This window comes from Xylaria bambusicola (assembly GCF_022495145.1).
Source record: "Xylaria bambusicola strain CBS 139988 unplaced genomic scaffold F5B22scaffold_45, whole genome shotgun sequence".
NCBI lineage: Eukaryota > Fungi > Ascomycota > Sordariomycetes > Xylariales > Xylariaceae > Xylaria > Xylaria bambusicola.
Window position 1 is genome coordinate 101045 of NW_025953598.1, and position 18484 is coordinate 119528.

Below are 18484 nucleotides of genomic sequence, written 5' to 3' on the forward strand. Positions count from 1 at the left end.
CGAACGTGCGAAGAACTGCTGCAGCTCGATTAATGACATTGTGAGAGCATCAAGTAGTGCGGTTGGCAGGTCGTGCTTATAGGGGATGCATCCTACCATTATCACCTCGGTATTACATTCCTTCATGAGACGCTTATACGGTAATTATGAGGACGCAATGCGTAACTGCTGGCTGACCCCTGCTAAGCAGATGGCCAGGATATACAGTAAACAAAGATATGGAATTCAGGCGGCCCTGGTCACGATGCAATGCCTTTCACGTTGGGTGCCGCTCGCATGAGTCCTGGCCTCCAATCATTTAAACCAGCTCCGGTTATCCGAGCGTTCGCCTTATCTAGTATACCAAGCCGAAGGGTTACAGTCCAGCGTATCTCCGAGCAGAGGCGATAAGTAGGTGTCATGTTTAGCGCTCACGAACGTAGACATGCACACATGCAGGTAGTGAATAGCGCAGGTGGATATCCATGGTTCTTCCATGGAAGATGACCCTGGCACGCTTGGTCCACTCTCCACACACGCCCCGAGATTCGATACAGATGCGCAGGGAATATATCTGAAAAAGCCCCGTGCTTGGCGATCGCGGGCCAGCTCCTCCTACGGCGACCTATCCGAATACCAGAAAGCCCTTGGTATAGCTTCGCGAGGGGCCCGCAGCGTGAAATCGACATCTACCGGCTGGGGTAAACGTGCATCGCGGCCGCGCACGGATGGTCTCAATAAAACCGGAATAGGACATGACAAGTATCACCACTGTTGTATATAGCTGTTTCAGTAGCAAGATGCCAGGTTCTAGTCTGAAAAGCAAGAGTCTCGGCTTCAAACAACCTTAAACCGTGACAAGCGTCTTGATGCCTCTCAGTGTGCCTAATGTTCTTTTTACAAACTTGAAATCCGCCCTTCCTTGTTGATCTGTTCGTCCGCATCTTTTCCTAAACAATCAAATGTCTGCCAACAACTCTCCTGATCCTGCGGCTGCTGCCGCCGCTGCCTCGGCGGCAGCAGCGGCTCGCTCGTTTGACATCGAACTGTGGACTCTTTACGCCCTTGGTGTGCTCGTGACTGCGCTCAGGACATACGCTCGAATCAAGGCCGTTAGCTTGAGAGAGATGCACGCGGACGACATCCTTGTCTGGGTGGCTATTGTACGTACGCTCAAGGATTTTGTTACAAAAAGCTCTCGTGATTGACTCATGTGTAGCTGTTCTACACTGCCCAAATAGCCTTGGGATATAGTGTGGGAAACCTCGCTCACGGACTCGCCAATAACGGTATGACTGACGCTGAACGAATGGCGTTGTCCCCCGACGATCCAGAATTTCAGATGAGGTCAGTGACTTATCGTGAAGATCGTTCGATTTGTTACTGATTCTCTTGGGGATAGGGTAATTGGATCAAAGATTCAGCTGGCCGGCTGGTCTATCTATTCGTCTTTGATGTGTTTTCTTAAGCTGTCCGTGTTGGTCTTCTATACCCGACTCACAGTGCGTGCGCCTTCTACCCACATCGTGTAGTAGTAGCTAATGAATCCCGCAGCAAGGACTAGGGCGGCGATATCGACTTCAGATTTGGGCGGGCTTTGGTCTTGTTATTGGGACGTTCATTGCGTCGTTGGCGGTTGTTCTCTTTTCCTGCTTGCCAATCGAGAAAAACTGGCAGATTTACCCAGATCCCGGCAGTATGTCCTTCACGTGCACTCGAACAACCATCATAGACTAACATCTAACAGATCACTGCCAACCTGCCATATCTAAAACTATTGTCTGGACTACATTTGCTACAAGCGCGTCGACTGACATATACCTGATACTCGTACCGCTTCCCATGCTTTGGGGCTCTACCTTAAAACTCATCAAGAAGATCGCGTCAAGCATTGTACTCGGCGCCGGCATATTCGTCCTCGTGAGCGCTACAGTAAAGACCATTTTTGTTATAGTGGTGAGTGGCTCTACCTTTTAACCTGGTCGGGACTCTGCTAATTACACATGAAGGATCCTATCAACGGAGCTCAACTTGCTGGACAATGGGGTACACGTGAGGCCTTCGTCGCCGTCTTCACGACCAATCTACCCCTGATATTTCCTCTCATCAAAACATGGCTCGCCCCCATATTCGGCAGTGCGATCCGATCCACTCAGAAGTCGTACATGTTGCATGAGGGCAGTAACACTATCGGCGCGACTGGCAGCAGGGGTGGCAAGCGTAACCCGAAACAGACTGCGGGGTTTACCTCCAAGTTGTCGGCTACTGATAGTCGGGAAATGATTGTGCAGGAGATTCCATTACAGAACGTCAGAGTATCGGGGGAGCCTTCCACGCACTCGTCCTACTCGCCGAATGTAGTGTACATCTCGACCGAAGTGGACATTGTACACGAATCCGCCAGCGGGCACAGCGATGACGATAAGAGACACGGCATTCATGAAAACTGGTAGCCATGAGTGTTGACCCTAGTCGGGAATTATTTCCAGCGTTAATGCTAAAAGCGAAAAGCAACTAAAAAGCAACCTAAAAGTAACTGGCTCTAGAATTGGGATAATGTGGTACGCGATGTATGCTACGGAATGAAGCATCGGTTTACAAATACGGGAGAAATCGGACGAATGCTTTGGGGTTCGAATCAGCTGCCTTTGAATCACCTATTACTTGGGAAACACATATTGACGGCCTCGCTGGGTCCCGGGGTCGGTCTTTAGATTTAGTTTTATTGTCTTATTAACCGAAGCTTGTAAGATATTATGAAAAGATTCTAGCACCTTAAAAAGACCATTAATACTTAGAGTAGATTCGCCAAGCCTAGTTTCAGTTCTTATCGTGCATGAATGCTTACTATATAGTTTACAACATGTTAAGTGTCTTGTGCATAAACATTGAATCGTTGGCGCCAATATCTCGAGCACTCAAAAATTCCGGCACCCGAAAACGGAGTCTCCTCGCCTAGATCACGTACCCCTTGCAAGAACATCACAGGCATTCAAAACCACTATTCCGTACACGTAAAAACAATCGGCGCTACTCGTGAAGTATCCACAGCGATAACCCCATTGGGACTGTTTCCATACCTCACTGCCCTTCCATCAAGTTCCCTTTTCAAGACTTCCTCCTTCGTCCCATACCGCCACCAGCGAATACTGTCCCATCGCAAGTGTTCATCTTTAGACAGGGAAACCTTGTATTTGTGTCCCGGGACTAAAGGATGAACATTTCCGGACCTTTCATCCATTTCGATGCCCACGGCCTGTATCGGATCGGTAGCATGCAATAGCGCGCTCTGTTGCCTGAAACGAATAAAAAAAGGTGCAGAGATTAGGAGTGGTTGTTTTGGATATAGCGTACACAATTGCGACTCAATTAACGGCACGGAAGTCTTCGATGGCGGAGGTATGCGACAAGGCCTCCGCTTGGTTTGCTCAACAGTGCAATCATTCACTAGATCGGTGACGATCAACGCCGTGCCGTTTCGCAGCATCCATCTAGGAGAGAGGTTGTCAATCAAAGTTGTAACGGGGCCATTATGATAGGATGTCACTTCGAGGTGCAGCGTTGGTGGCTCAGAAGACAGCGAATAAATGCATGGTTCGAGGCGGAGCGTCGCGGACACTGTGGGAATATTATCAGTTGCCATGATGGTTTAAAATTCACGACACGCAGGGGGGATTCATGAAATAGAGCTGGTTATATAAATCTGCAATCAGTAAGCATGGACTATAGAGTATAGAGTCTAAGATGAGGTCTTTACTTGGTGGAGGGGCCGTATAGGTAGAGCATTACATCATCGTATGTTCAGCTGACTTTGACTTTTTTACTTTGACGCTCTTGCTAGCACTTTTTGTGCCACGTTTCTAGACATCAACAGAGTATTTCAGCTAAGCCCAAATTACTACTCAGCATCAAACTATCCTGTCATTGGCTGGTTCAACTACCAGAAGACCATTATCATACTTGTTTCATGTTAGCTGAAGCATTGTCCACCCATTTGATACTTGTCTGAATTATTATATCTATCCAAGTAGTCTTAAAGTGAGCTGCATAGCGAGTATTGAAATAAATAAATAAAAAGACGAGGAAATGGAGAGTTGAGTGACTCTAATTACATCGCATGTTAAATACTTGGAGTTCTCAACCTGGGACGGCTCCCTATCAACACTTCACCCGACTCTGATATTCTTCGCTGTGACGAGATTTCAGCCCTAAGGCAGCTTGAGAGGGGATGACATTATCCAGAAGGTTCTGTCTTGATGAATAGTTGGGATTATCCGAGATGGGGTGGCTGCCCACAGTCATCTCCTTCTGGTGGAGACTTTGAGCGGTTTGCAGATCCATGGCGAGATATATGCTGGCGATGAGCAGTAGCGCTCTCTACTATACCGGCTGTGTTGCCATCATATCAGATGTGCGGAGAGCTTACTAGGTTTGGAAAGGGGTTTACAACATCACAGTAGTGGGAGCATCATCGACAAATCTCTGTAAGTTGAATTGTCTTGTGGTGGGGGTCGCCATGAGCTGTGAATTGATCATTTCGATTACCTCGCCGCAGTCATTAGTTATATTCTACGACATTCTGGCTATAGTCTTAATATGAGTTATTTAGGTGAGGATACCTGAATGTATTTAGAGATATATGGCAAAGACCCTAGTGTTATCGACCCGTCTCGTGCCTCACCTCAAAAAAAAAACTCGTGGAATCGACGATGTTCATCGGAAGATAGCGAAATCTGCAAGCCATTAAATTTTAAGGTGATAGGAGTTACTAGGTATATAAGACTATATTGACCTCAATTGAAGCTACACTGAAGGTGTAAAAATCTTCTTATACAACTCATAATTAAAGCTTCCTGTCACACAGCTAAGACTTCAGAACCGAAGATAACCGATACTACCCCTGGAAAAAAGTGAGGCTATAAGCGATTAGATAAGAACAATCTATTAGCTACAAGAAGACCAACAGTCAAGGCATAAATGCCCAACAGATAAAAGGGAGTTATAAGATTATATAAGGCCTAAATAAGCATAAATAGCTAAAGAATCTCCCACTCCAAGATAAAAGAAAAAGAAAAAAAGATCAAAGCCCTAAAGACCCCTAATAAATTATTAATAAATATAATTAAGTTCTAAGCCCTTTATAAAAGCCCTTATTATAAATAATCTATTATCCCCTTTAGGATATTCTAATATAGTTTAAGCTTCCGCCTAACGAATAAGCTTTAATAAACCCCCTTTATATATATAGTATTATTTTAAGCTTAAATTCCTATAAATATAGGATTACTTTAATAAAATACTTCCCTTACCTTTATTAAATAAAAGGTATTTTAAAAAATTTTATACTTTATATTTAATAATTTAAATATTATATATTATAATCCTAATATTCCTATTTAAAGAATAAAAAGTAACTAATAACCTTATTAACTTAAAGCCTTAAACTTTTTTAAAATCGTAAATATACCCTAACTATAAAACTTTAACTTTAATTCCTATTATTTTAATAAAAATAGCTTAAACTTTAACTCCTTAAAATTTCCTTTATTATATAAAAATTGTTTTAAAAATAAATAATAGTTAAACTATCTACTTCTACTATTTTATTAAACTTAAAAGCTTAAAATTAAGGATATTTTGCCCCTTAATAACTTATAGGCTAAATTAAAATATATAAAAGTATTAAATAAATATTTCGCTAGCCTTAATTAAAGTTTAACCTTTACCCTTAAATAAACTATATCCTTTCCATTATTACTTATTATACTTAAACTTACCTATTTTAATTAAACTATATCCCCTTTTTTTAAAGAACTACCTTCTTTAAAAAACCTACTTAAATCTATTAATCAATTAGCTTTATAATAAAATCCTTCTATTATAACCCTTAAAATAATATTTAAAGCTATAAAACTTACCCTTTATAACTTAACTATTTATAAAAATATTAAAGATATAAATATAAAATATATAAATATAATAATTTAAAACTCCTTATAATAGGTTATAAATATCTATAACTATATAGGTAAAACTTTTTAAATAGTTTAATCCTTATAAAAATATAAGTAAGGAATGCCTTTTAAATAAAGGGAAGTATTTTAAAACGTATATATTATTATTTATAATATATATAATACCTTAATTAACTTATATAAAATAAATATATAAATAATCTAAAAGTAAATAAAACGTTTTTAATAAAAAATTATATAAAAAAATATTACCTTCTTTTAAAATATATAAGGAACTATTATATATATTATATAAAATGCTTAATCTTAAGCTAATATTATTAATTAGTTTAAAAAGGTAATAGATTATTATTATTAAGCCTTCCGGACTTTCTAAAGTAAATTTATTAAATAAAAAGCTAGCTATTAAAAAACTAAAGGAATTATAAATAATTAAACTATTATAATTAAAAAATAAATCAATTAGTTTATAAACCGCCCTATTATAAACCCTAATTAAATTAATAAACTATAAATCTATATTTAAATAACAATTTAAAAGATTTAAAAATAATTAAATAAATAAATTATACCTAATATAAATTAAATTATCGATAAATTAAAAAAGCATAATATTATAACTAATTTTACTAGCTATTCCGCTATAAAATACTTATTATTAAAAGCTATTTTATAATAATAAATTAATAATAAAATATTATAGGTAATAAAAGCCTAATTAATTATCCGGGCCTTTTAAGCTTAATATATAGTAATAAAAATCTTTCCGGGAATCTTCGCTGGAGTTGCCCTATTGCCCAAAAGTAATCCAAAAGGAAACCTTAATAGCTTTAATAATAATAATAACCCTTTTAAGGGACAACCCCCCTATAATCCGCCTAAAGGACCACTTCAAAGGCTACTTTAAAATCTTAATAAAGAACCTAAAAAAGATTTAAATAATAATAATCCCTTTAACCCTTTTATTAATAAATTAATATATACCTTTTTAACTATACTTAAAAATATTAATCTTATAATTATAATATTTAATCCTATTTAATTTAATAAGCCTTATACTTATAATAAAAAGGATACCTTTAAATTCTTTTTATAATAAACTAAAGTTAAGGATTATATATTTATATATATAAAAAGTTTTCCCTTTAATAAATATTATATTAATTAAATTAACTTCCTTATAATAAATAAAGCTTTATAATAATATTAATCTTATTAAAAGTAAATCCGTTATATTAATATTATTAATATTTAAGCAGTTTATTAAATAGTTTTAAAAGCCCGGTTTAAAGATCCTTTAATAATATATTAAAACGTTAATACCTTTATAAAAGTAAAGTATTTTAATAATATTGCCCAATTCTTTATTAAAATCCTTAATTAAAATAATTTAATAAAGTAATCTAGTTTAATATTTTAAACCTTTATTATTAAACATTTACCATTTAAACTTATAAAAATAATTTATTATAATTAAAGCTATATCCTTAAAAATAATAATAAATTTTTTAATATAATTTAAAAAGTTAATATTATTTATAAAAATATATTAGCGTACCTTAAACTATCTTTAAAAGGTACGCCCGATTTAATAAAGGAGCAATTAAAATTAAGCTATTAAAATTAAAGCAAAAAGAATTACTCCAACTTAAGCTTAAATTAATCCTTAAAAAAGGATAAAGAAAGAAAACCTATTAATAAAAAGTTAAATAAGCTTAAAGTTAATTTTAAAAATAATTACTAGCTTAATATTATAGCTATATTAAAAGGGATTAATTAAATTACTATTAATAAATAAAAGTAAAATAAAATTAACTATTAATGGTATAATAAAAGCAATTACTATACCTTTACCTACTATGCTAAAAAGGATATTAATAAAAAGAAGCTTCCTTTAACCCTTAAAAAAACCTCTTTTATTAAAAGAAGGCTTAATAATAATATAAAACTACTATTTATAATTAAACGAATTAAAATTAATATTATTATTATAAAGGTAATTAATCTTATATAATATATAAAAATAAAAAAATTAAACTTAGATTTTTAATTAAGCCCTATAAAATACTATATAGGAATTTAAGCCTTTAAAAAGGTAACTTTTCCTATATTAATATAATTAAATAAGTAAAAGATAAGCTTTTTAAATTAGCTTAAAAAAAGGCTAATTTAAAACTTAAAACAGGTTATAAGCTTATTATTCCTATAACCCTACTATATAATAACTGGAAATACTTAATTAAAATACTTTTAAATATAAGTAGTATTATTTTTATAATATCCTTTTTAAAGGTTAAATAATAAAAGCTGCCCCTTATTAAAAAAGTATACCTTAAACCTATATTAGCCTTTAATATAATATATATATAAAAAGTAGGACAGTATTATATAAAATAAATTATTTTTTAATATTAAAAAGACTATTTTATAAAGCTTAGCTTTAAATTAAGCAACCTTAATAAGGATTATAATATTATCCTACTTTAATAATAAATAAAGAAATATTAACTTACTTATTTTTTTAAAAATATAGAAAAAATTGTATTTATATTTAAATATTGCTATAAAAATTATATTAACTAAACTATCCTTAACCTAAAAACTATTAAAGTTATAATAACCATATTTTAAATAGCTATTAAGGTAGCAATAAAATAAATCCTTAAAGAATTTAAGGAATTCCTCCTAATTATAATTAAAATAATAATATAATGGTTATTTAATTACTAACCTTAAGATTATATAATTAATCTTATAAATAGGAAAACTTTCCTTTAAAAACCCCTTTATATTATAAGTAATTATAAACTAAATATATTTAAACTATAATTGGATAAAATATTTAAAATTAATTATATTTATAAATTTATTACATTATATAGGGCACCCCTTATATTTATAAAAAAAAAAAACTTAAATAATTTATTATACCCTATTATAAATTATTAAAGCTTTAATATTATTATAATATTAATAAGGTATTCTATTCCCCTTATTATAAAACTCTAGGTTAAATTTTAAAAGGTTAAATAGTTTATTAAAATTAACTTAAAATCCGGATTTTACTTAATTAAAATTAAAGAGGGTTATAAATAGAAAATAACATTCCGTTATAAATATAAACTTTTTAAATATATAATTATACTTATAGGATTTATTAATGCTTTTACAACGTTTTAATTTATAATAAACTATATTTTTTAAAACTTTATTAATGTAAAGCTATTTATATACCTTAATAACCTTTTAATTTATATGGAAATAAAGGAGGAATATAATAAAATAGTTAAAGAAATGTTATAATGCTTTAATAAGTATAATTTAGCAATAGTACCCTAGAAATATAAATAGCATATATATAAAGTTAAATTCCTTAAATATATTATTAATATTAATAACATTTTAATAGTTTAAAATAAAATTAACTATATTATTAAATAAAAAGTACTAATTACCTTATATAAATTATAATAATTTATTAAATTTATAAACTTTTATTAAAGATTTATTAAAAAGTTTTTATTAATTATAAAACTATTAATAAATATAAATAAAATAGATTAATAATAATAAAAGTGGATAAAAGTTATAAATAAAGCCTTTTTTAAACTTAAGTACTATTTTATTATAACTTTTATATTTATTTATTTTAACCCTTTTAAAGTAATTTACGTTAAAATTAATACCTTTAATTTTACCTTTAAAGTTATACTATTATAAAAGGATAATAATAGTAAACTTTACCCCATTACCTTTTATTCCTAAAAGTTAATATTAATAAAAATAAACTATAAAATATATAATAAAAAGCTATTTATAATAATAAACGGATTTAACCAATAGTATTAATATTTAAAAGGTATTTAATATTAAATTAAAATCTACTTTAACTATTAAAACCTATTATATTTTATAATAGTTAAAGTTTTAAATAAATAATAAGCTTATTAAATATAATAATTATTAATATATTGGTTTATAATAAATTATTAACCTAGTAAATTAAACAAAAAGGCTAATATTATATTAAGATTAGTTTAATATTACCTTAAAAAAGGAGGGAGTAAAGATTAACCGGTTAAATTAGTTTTATAGGATAAACATTTTTATATTTTAAAAGATTAATGTTTAATTTAATAACGTTTATATTATTAACTTTTAAATAATTTTATAGCTTTTTTATATTTAAATAGCTATTAAAATTTATTAAGTTTATTAAAAAAGTAATAAAGGATAACCTAAAGTATTATTTATAAAAGGATAAGCTTTTTAAAGATATAAAACTTATAAATAACCTATTATATAAAAAGGAATACTTATAAGTATTTATAGCTATATAATAAAAAGTAATAAAAATAAAGTATAATATATAAATAGTTAGGTATATAAAAATAAATAAAATGTTAAAGCTTATTATAAAAAACTTTTAATAGTTTAATATTAAAATAATTATAAGGAACTTTATATAAAGCTATTATACTTATTAATAAAATAAGGCCTTATAATATATTCCCTATAAATTATTTTAATTTATAAAGTTATATTATATTTTATAATAATTAATTATAATAGACTTTATTATTAATTTACTTTTATTTAATAGTTATAACTTTATTTAAATAATAATAAATTCCTTTATAAAAATAAAATACTTTATATCCCTAAAAGTTAAGGAAAAAAAAACTAAAAATTTTATTAAAATCTTTATTAAATATTATTAAAAATTATATAATATACCCCTTAATATAATTTTTAATAAAAACTTTAAGTTTATAAATTATTTATAAAAAGACTTTTTAAAGCTTATTAATATTAAACCCTATATAAGTATAGCCTTTTATCCTTAAATTAATAAATAAATAAAATAATTTAATTAAATCCTTAAAATCTATTTATAAATATTTATTAATTATAAAATATTTAATTAGGAAGACCTTTTATTAATTATTAAATTTATATATAATAATACTATATTAACTTTAATATATATATTTCCCTTTTATATAAACTATAATTATTATTTAACTATATATAACCTTTTAATAGTATAACCCTATAACCTATTTAATAAACTATATACCTATTAAATAATATAGGTATATAAAGAAGTTAAGAAATAATTAAAAAAGGCTTAATAATATATAAAGGAATAAATAGATAAAAAATAAAAAGCTCTACTTTAATATATTAAAAACTAATTAATAATGCTAAATATAAAAAACATTAAAATAAAAAAACTTATTAAAAAGCTAAATAAAAAGATATTTAATTCCTTTAAAATCTATAAGGTAATTTCCCCTACCGTTATTAAATTTATATTATTTAAAGGATAGAAAATTTATAATTTATTTTACATTTCGCTTATTAAACCCTACCACATTAATAATTAAGCATTATTTAACTTTGATTAGGTCCTATAGGAAGCGCTTCCGATAAAGTTTAAAAACTATTAAATAAAAGAAATTAAAAATTCCTTAAAAATTTAAAGGAATGTAAAGTACTTAATTAAATAGAAAGGTTGGCTAATTAAAAGGCATTGGACTTAGAAGCTATATAAATATATAAACGGTGTTGGTATAAAGGCTTTTATTAAATAGTTCCATTAACAGAACTTAAGTAAACCAGCAAACCTTTAAACTACTACGACCCCAGATTCGCAATCCACTTAAAAAGTCGAATTATACTTAAAGTTAAGCATTAAAAAGGAAAAAGATAGTATTATACAGCTAAAACTTTAAAACCAAAAATAATCGATATTACCCCTAAAGAAAAGTAAAGCTATAAGCAATTAAATAAGGATAATCTATTAGCTATAAAAAGACTAATAATTAAAGCATAAATGCCTAATAAATAAAAGGGAGTTATAAGATTGTATAAGGCCTAAATGAGTATAAATAGCTAAGGAATCTCCTACTTTAGGATAGGAAAGAGAGAGAAAGAGATTAAGGCCCTAAAGACCCCTAGTAGATTATTAATGAATATGACTAAGTTCCAAGCCCTTTATAAGAGCCCTTGTCACACTTCCTCTGTATGTGCAAAGTTTCGGTCTTGGATGAACACGAATACAGCTGCTAGCTACTATATTTATCTCAGGGAGTTGAAAGATAGGTAAGTACCTAGATTTAGTAAGATAGTCCTAAATTTCCATAAAAAAATCAAATCAGTCTGTATAGTACAATTGGGTTGTAGATATTTTATGTCATATGTACTACGTGTCTTTCGTACAAGATGAGAAGATGACGATGTCCACATATTTTGCCATGGGCATCTATGAGGTCCCAAAGATGGCAGAATTCGGCTGGTAAACCGCCATCTCGTCATGACTAGATTCTTTATCAGACAATATGTCACACAAAGAGACGTCGGATTTAACAGGGATTGCGTTGTTGAACCCTATTGAATCAACTGCTCCGGTATTCTCATCCACAGCATGTACGTTGGGCAATGGTCTAGTGTAGTTATGTACCCAGTGTGCACGCCTTAGTCTCCAGTTGGTGGGCAACTGTGCCCACCAAGATCCTGTAGCTTAAACCCTGCTCTTATGTACTCTGAAGTGCCTAGATAAGCCTGGGATTAAATAATTGGGGGTGCGAAGCTAGGTTGAACTACATAGGAAAGGTGTCAGCCGGCGGAGGGAGGAAAAGTGCTTGGATATCCGCACCGCTGAGATAAATCACCGGAGGCCAAGTATCATGTATCAATTCACGTAGCATTTTTTGTTGAAGGCGAAGTTGCATATGACCATGAAACCGTTCCTCCTTAGTATCTCAGTGTGTTATAGCCATTATGTTACATGGGGTAATTTACTACCAACGGAAGGATTGCCATATCGGTGCTAGCCACGTGGTACTGAGATCCATTCTCCTCATTTAGTTCGCCATCAAGTGACCTAATGTGTGAACCGGACAGTGATTTCTCTATTCGATGCGCAAGAACTCGTAGTCAAGGAGTTCAAAATACTTGGTAGCAAATCCGGCTATAACTCCTTTTTCGGTCACAAAGTATGATCTCTCACCAATTCCAGTAAATTTGGTCTGAAACTACGAGTTTCGTAGCTGTTCATTACTCGAGTCGCAAGGTAGGAGATTTGCTTATTCTGGCCTGTTATGTGCCATGCCTTATCGTTATGTCTGCTTGCATACCAAGAAAGGACTCGTGATCGCATTTCTCGGATCATTCCAACCAAAATTATCAGTCATGAGTGGGCGACCCTTCATACATGACTAGGCGCGCCTTGAGTAGTCCAGTGAAACATTTTACTTTGATATCTTGCCTTAATAGTCTCAATATACGGCTCATAAGCTGGGAGAAGCGTACAATGTTGTACTTACACAATCGCCCGCACCGGCTCCATGCTTTTGCTTCTCTGTTATTTGTTACCGAGGCGGCTTCATCAGCCTACATTCCCCTACATGCCTCTGTCGTCTCGAGGCAGGAGGCCGAGAACAAAACCTATGACTTCATTGTAGCAGGTGGGGGGATTGCTGGGTTGACTGTGGCGGATCGCTTGACGGAGGATCCTAGCGGTAATCTCAACTATCTTTCTTATTTCGGTCTATCCATGAAGCGTGATTAACAGGTTTTACACAGTCAGCGTACTTGTTGTTGAGGCGGGGCCGTTCGACGATGGGGAGGACAATGTCCTCATTCCTGGTGCCTACCCCCCTTTTCAGTATTTCAATGGCCTTGAATCAGTGCCACAAGAGGCTCTGAACAATAGATCAGTGGAGTCGATTTGCGCAAAGGTTGTAGGTGGCGGAAGGTATGTCCAAGTACCTGACACATACTAGCTGGTGGCATTAGCGTATGAGTGTCTGTCAGTTCCAACTAATCTATTTTCTTCAAAGTGTGGTAAACGCGATGGGTATGCTACCCCTTGGAGTCAAGCTCTTCCTATTCTAGGTGCCCGTAGAGGTTATGAATGTCTGTAGTATACATAACTCCAGAAGTCTAACCATATTCCCGTTTTACCTGAAAGAGCATTCACTGACTCCCAGCCAACTGTAGTGTATCTAAGGTATATGGGTTACCTCGTCTGATTTCTGTCTAGAAGATTTATCTCTGAAGTTATGAATAGAGCTAACTCGATATCAACGCGCAGAGGAGACAAGGCAGACTATGATGATTGGGGTAAGCTTGGTAATTCTGGTTGGAGCTGGGACTCAATGTTCCCTTATTTCTTGAAGGCAAGTTCTATATATCAAAGGGTATATTTAGAGATGATGCTAACATTTCATATAGGGGGAAAACTTCACTAAACCAGACAGCGCTTTTGCAGCTCAAGCAAATATCTCATGGGATGATTCGGTCCGTGGGACATCCGGACCCGTGCAATACTCTTATCCCAATTACTTCTACCCAGGCAGTTCCAATTGGTGGAATGCAGCTAAGTCAATCGGCCTGCCTGTCGTGAAGGATCCGGAAGCAGGCAACAATCTCGGTATCTTCTGGGTACCCAGTGTCTTGGATGCAACTACTATGACACGGAGCGATGCGCGTATCAACCACTACGAAAACGTACGAGTTTCGCGGTCCAACTATCATATACTTGCTAGTACTACAATATCGAAGGTCCTTTTCAGCCAGACTCGAGCCGTAGGTGTCGAGTACATCCCATCTGCCGGTGGTAGAGGTAATAAAGTGTATGCTTCGAAAGAAGTGATTCTTGCAGCTGGAGGTGTTCACACCCCTCAAGTTCTGCAGCTCTCTGGCATCGGACCTCAAGCGCTACTCAATAAGTTTGGCATTCCTGTCATTCAGGACCTTCCTGGAGTTGGTCAGAACCTGCAGGATCAATCGACGCTTACCGTTGAATGGAATTGTACGTTTATTTTTCCGAACTTCTGTACGGCTCTTATCTAATATCTGATAGTCACCTCCAACATTACTCCTAATTCGGGAAGCCTAGATACCAATGCCACATACAACGCAGAGCAGAGAGCGCTCTATGATAACAATCGGAGTGGAGCGTACACGATAGTTCGCTCACTCAGCACCAACATTGCTCAACTTTCTTTACAGCTCATTACTAAAAATTACTCCTCAATCGCTGCAGAAGCTCGGTCCCAAGACCCTGCCGCATCTCTTCCAAGCGAGGTAGATCCAACCGTACTTAAAGGTTACAAGAAGCAACGTGAGTTGTTGATAAGACAATTTGAAGGACAAGATGCAGCAGTTGGCACACTCCACTGGGGTACTTCATCATCAAGCATCATGTATCATCTCAAACCCCTCAGTCGAGGGGCGGTAACTGGTACGTGTCGAAATCTACTGTGCCGGGTCTGAGACCTGGGCATGGTGCAAATATATTTTGGCTTTCAGAACTAACTAACTATTACTATAGTATGTGAGCCTCTGGTCCAGAAATGTGAAAATCATCATCTGTATCATTTCAGAACGTATGTAACCAGAAACTGTACTAATACATTTCGATATGGCAGATCAACAGTACCAACCCACTAGCAGCACCGGTCCTAGATTATCGTACCGCCACGGACCCCATTGATATTGCCATATACGTTGCCTTGTTCCGAAAGAACCGCAGACTCTTTGCTGCTCCGGATATGGCGACACTCGGCCCTATTGAGACAAGTCCATTCGGCGCGCAGGTACAGACAGATGAGGATATAATCGCCGTAATGCGAGAGCAAATCAACCCTTCCAACGCTCACCAGTGCTGCACCGCTGCAATGCTACCGCGGGAATTGGGCGGTGTAGTCGATAGTGAAGTATGCTACCCTGGAACTGCTTTTCTTATTCTTAGCGTCAGTGAAGATTATAATTGCCTGTTAGAACCGCAAGCACTTCAAGAGTATACATAAATCCCGAAACTTGCTCCATTTCTACCTAGAAGAGTAAATACTGACTCATGCGAACTATAGTGGAATGTGCATGGGGTTCAAGGGCTGAGGGTTGCAGATATCAGCTACTGGCCCTTCCAAACTTCCGGAACGCCGAGCGCAACAATGTATGCCAGTGGCGAGAAGGTGAGACAATCTTACGAGTCGTTCTAAGTGCCGTATTCACAAGAGCTAAACATCCCATGCAGCTTGCAGATGTCATCAAGAGAGACTATAATCTCACGTCATTATGAGACAGAGGTAGAGAGTCCAGCTATCTCGCTTCCGTGTAAGTATAGCTGAGCAGCTGAAAACGTCAATCAGGCTTGTCTATCAATGTCCAACATATTTCGCAAATAATTTCATTCATGAAACACAGTTCTAGAACATTGGTTTGATAAGTAACCGAGGGGAAGCGCGCGTGGAGAGACTTCCGCGTTCGTATAGCATTCCCACCGAGTGTTCAGTTTTGCACGTTGATACAACCTCACCTCCCAACCTGTTTTCATATTTAAGTCTCTCAGTAGCAGTATAGCCTGTTGCTTATTCTAGGCACATGACTCCTTGCCGTATTTGTAAAGACTCTCATACGCCTTTGTGTTGAACTGTGTACGCAGGCTGGCACGGATACGAGAAATAGACACGGTGATTCTTTAAATTAGAATAATTATATAATCTTGTTGCAAAAGATATCAGCTGTATCCTGGTAAATGAATTTTGTATTGAAGAGCTTTATGATCCCTGCAAGGCGACTCATTTTTGCAATACGCCCATCATGTAAATCCTAATCATCCTCAAAAGTTGGTAGAAGTGTTTCTCCCTTTCGGCGCGCCATCTCAACAGCTCGGTAATAGGAAACTCTCAAATGGGTATCGCGAGCTATCAATCTGTTGTTGATGTAAGTCTTATCGCTTTCACTTATGATGGAGGACCGCAAGGCCTCACAATCCCAGCAAACACAAATGTTGTACTCGGTAGCGAAGTGGATACGATAAAGAGCTTTAGTCTTGTCAAACGCTGGGTCGAGAGTCGCCGTTCCAAGCTTGTCGTTATGATCGATAAATCGGCCTGCCATTTTCACCGTTGCTAAATTATACTGCGTAGGTGAGCACTGATGCGTATGCCAAACAAGATCGATATCAAGAGTCGGTACCAACATCGTGCCCGGATATAGTTTCAACAGTGTGAGGAATCTTTCGTAACGATTTATTGCCCGATCTATCGTTTCACTTACAGCGGGGCTGCGAATCCATAGCTGCCTGTCCATTTTATCAACGAAAGCAGACTGCCTCTTGACCGCGTCGACGAGTTTCTCAGCTGTATCGTCCTTGCTTACAGCTTGTCGGCATACATCAAGGAATCCGTATTCAAGACGGCCAAGGATATTCTGTTCATTGGATACTTTTGGTACATCTGCTAGGGTTAGCCCACGGTCTTGCCCTTCGGAGCGCCTAATGCCGTGGTTGCTTAAACACTTGCTGATGGTCGCTGGCTTGGACTCATCCTCAAGGAAAACAAGTAAGTCTGAGTGCAGGCCTACTTTATCCTGGAACCAAGTTTGATCGTTCGTGGACATCTCGAATGGCCAATTGGGTCTGGCCGAGTCGATCGCTGAATGCTGCTAACATGAGTTCTTGTTCCGCAGATTGACGAGATTATGGTCAGAAAGTAGAATAACGTACAATCTGCCTCCACGGAAGGGATACTTTAGATAAGTGAACCAATCTTCCCTGTTGGAAAGTTTGAAACCACTTTGGATTCAGAAGTAAGGCATGCCAAACCATTAACACATCTGTCACTGTTAGTAAAGGCAATTTAAGTAGAATACTAGACGGTACCTATTGGCGGAATATGTAGCAAGTGAGAGCATGCGTCTGGCTGGTTCGCGTCCTGTTCAACAGCATCAACCCAGGACAAGAACCGAGCGGTGGCAAGCCTGAGGAAAAGGGACCATTTCGCTTCTCTTCGCTTGTCAAAGGTCTCGTCTCGAAGTTTCAATTCTTCTCTCACCCAATCTTTGGTGAGACCATTAATATGTGCCAAGCGCTTGCGGAACACTACGCGGTTCTCGGGTGCGATCCCAAAGACCTCATCCAACTTCCTGGATGATTCAACTTCTTTTCGAACGTGCCGAAACACTTGCAATAGCTCTAGATGTGCGGCGCATTCCGCTTTGTTTGGGAGCCTTGCTGAAACTCCTTGCACATCTACGTTGTCGATCCCAAATTCGAAAAGGCTGGGGTCAGGAATTCTGGGGTTAAGTGACAGTGAGGTGGCATTTACGAATGTAGGCGTTTGCAAATTGCCGTTAGATAACTGAAGAGCAAACGCGTTCTTGCTGCATTGATGCAGGAAGTTTTGACTATAATCAGACAGCGACATCACCGCACTGAGATTCCGGAACACGATGAGATTCAAGGAGTTTAGCACTTTTACGAGCCCAGTAGAAAGTACTAGTCTTCGATTTCCTCAAAGCGATTACTTTGGACACATTTTGATCGTATGCTAGAAGTGAGTCATTGAGGGCTCAAGGTGTGGTGGCTGTTGCTGGCATTGGAGTATCGGAAAGAAAGTCTGAGACAACTCGGTGATGCTTTAGGCAATTAGATGCGTGGACAAATTATTATACCGAAGCTGAACACCAGACTAAGGCTAGTTCAGTTCAGCCTCAGTTCAGCTGTTGTTGTAAGG

At 35.2% G+C, this 18484-nt stretch overlaps 4 protein-coding genes across 4 annotated transcripts; 2 read left to right on the forward strand and 2 right to left on the reverse strand.

Annotated features, from left to right (window-relative positions):
• Positions 1-852: 852 nt before the first annotated feature.
• On the forward strand, positions 853-2773 carry F5B22DRAFT_382226 (uncharacterized protein). Its single transcript, XM_047971291.1, has 6 exons — positions 853-1142; positions 1199-1326; positions 1382-1481; positions 1534-1675; positions 1727-1935; positions 1989-2773. Exons 1-6 carry the CDS (start codon positions 942-944, stop codon positions 2430-2432), a joined length of 1224 nt encoding a protein of 407 aa, XP_047827728.1. The 5' UTR covers positions 853-941; the 3' UTR covers positions 2433-2773.
• F5B22DRAFT_619495 (uncharacterized protein) lies at positions 2767-4067 on the reverse strand. The gene has a single exon (XM_047975782.1). It carries the CDS (start codon positions 3620-3622, stop codon positions 2981-2983), a length of 642 nt encoding a protein of 213 aa, XP_047827729.1. The 5' UTR covers positions 3623-4067; the 3' UTR covers positions 2767-2980.
• A 9205-nt stretch (positions 4068-13272) lies between these two features.
• F5B22DRAFT_658898 (uncharacterized protein) lies at positions 13273-16312 on the forward strand (the record flags this gene model as incomplete). Its single annotated transcript, XM_047980155.1, has 8 exons — positions 13273-13480; positions 13545-13702; positions 14196-14775; positions 14827-15207; positions 15298-15311; positions 15395-15682; positions 15836-15940; positions 16003-16312. 8 exons carry the CDS (start codon positions 13273-13275, stop codon positions 16045-16047), a joined length of 1779 nt encoding a protein of 592 aa, XP_047827730.1. The 3' UTR covers positions 16048-16312.
• On the reverse strand, positions 15976-18372 carry F5B22DRAFT_382878 (uncharacterized protein). Its single transcript, XM_047971293.1, has 3 exons — positions 17632-18372; positions 17476-17585; positions 15976-17411 (listed from the first exon to the last, which is right to left on the reverse strand). The coding sequence occupies exons 1-3, from the start codon at positions 18173-18175 to the stop codon at positions 16578-16580; spliced, it is 1488 nt and encodes a 495-aa protein (XP_047827731.1). The 5' UTR covers positions 18176-18372; the 3' UTR covers positions 15976-16577.
• Between the last annotated feature and the right edge of the window lie 112 nt (positions 18373-18484).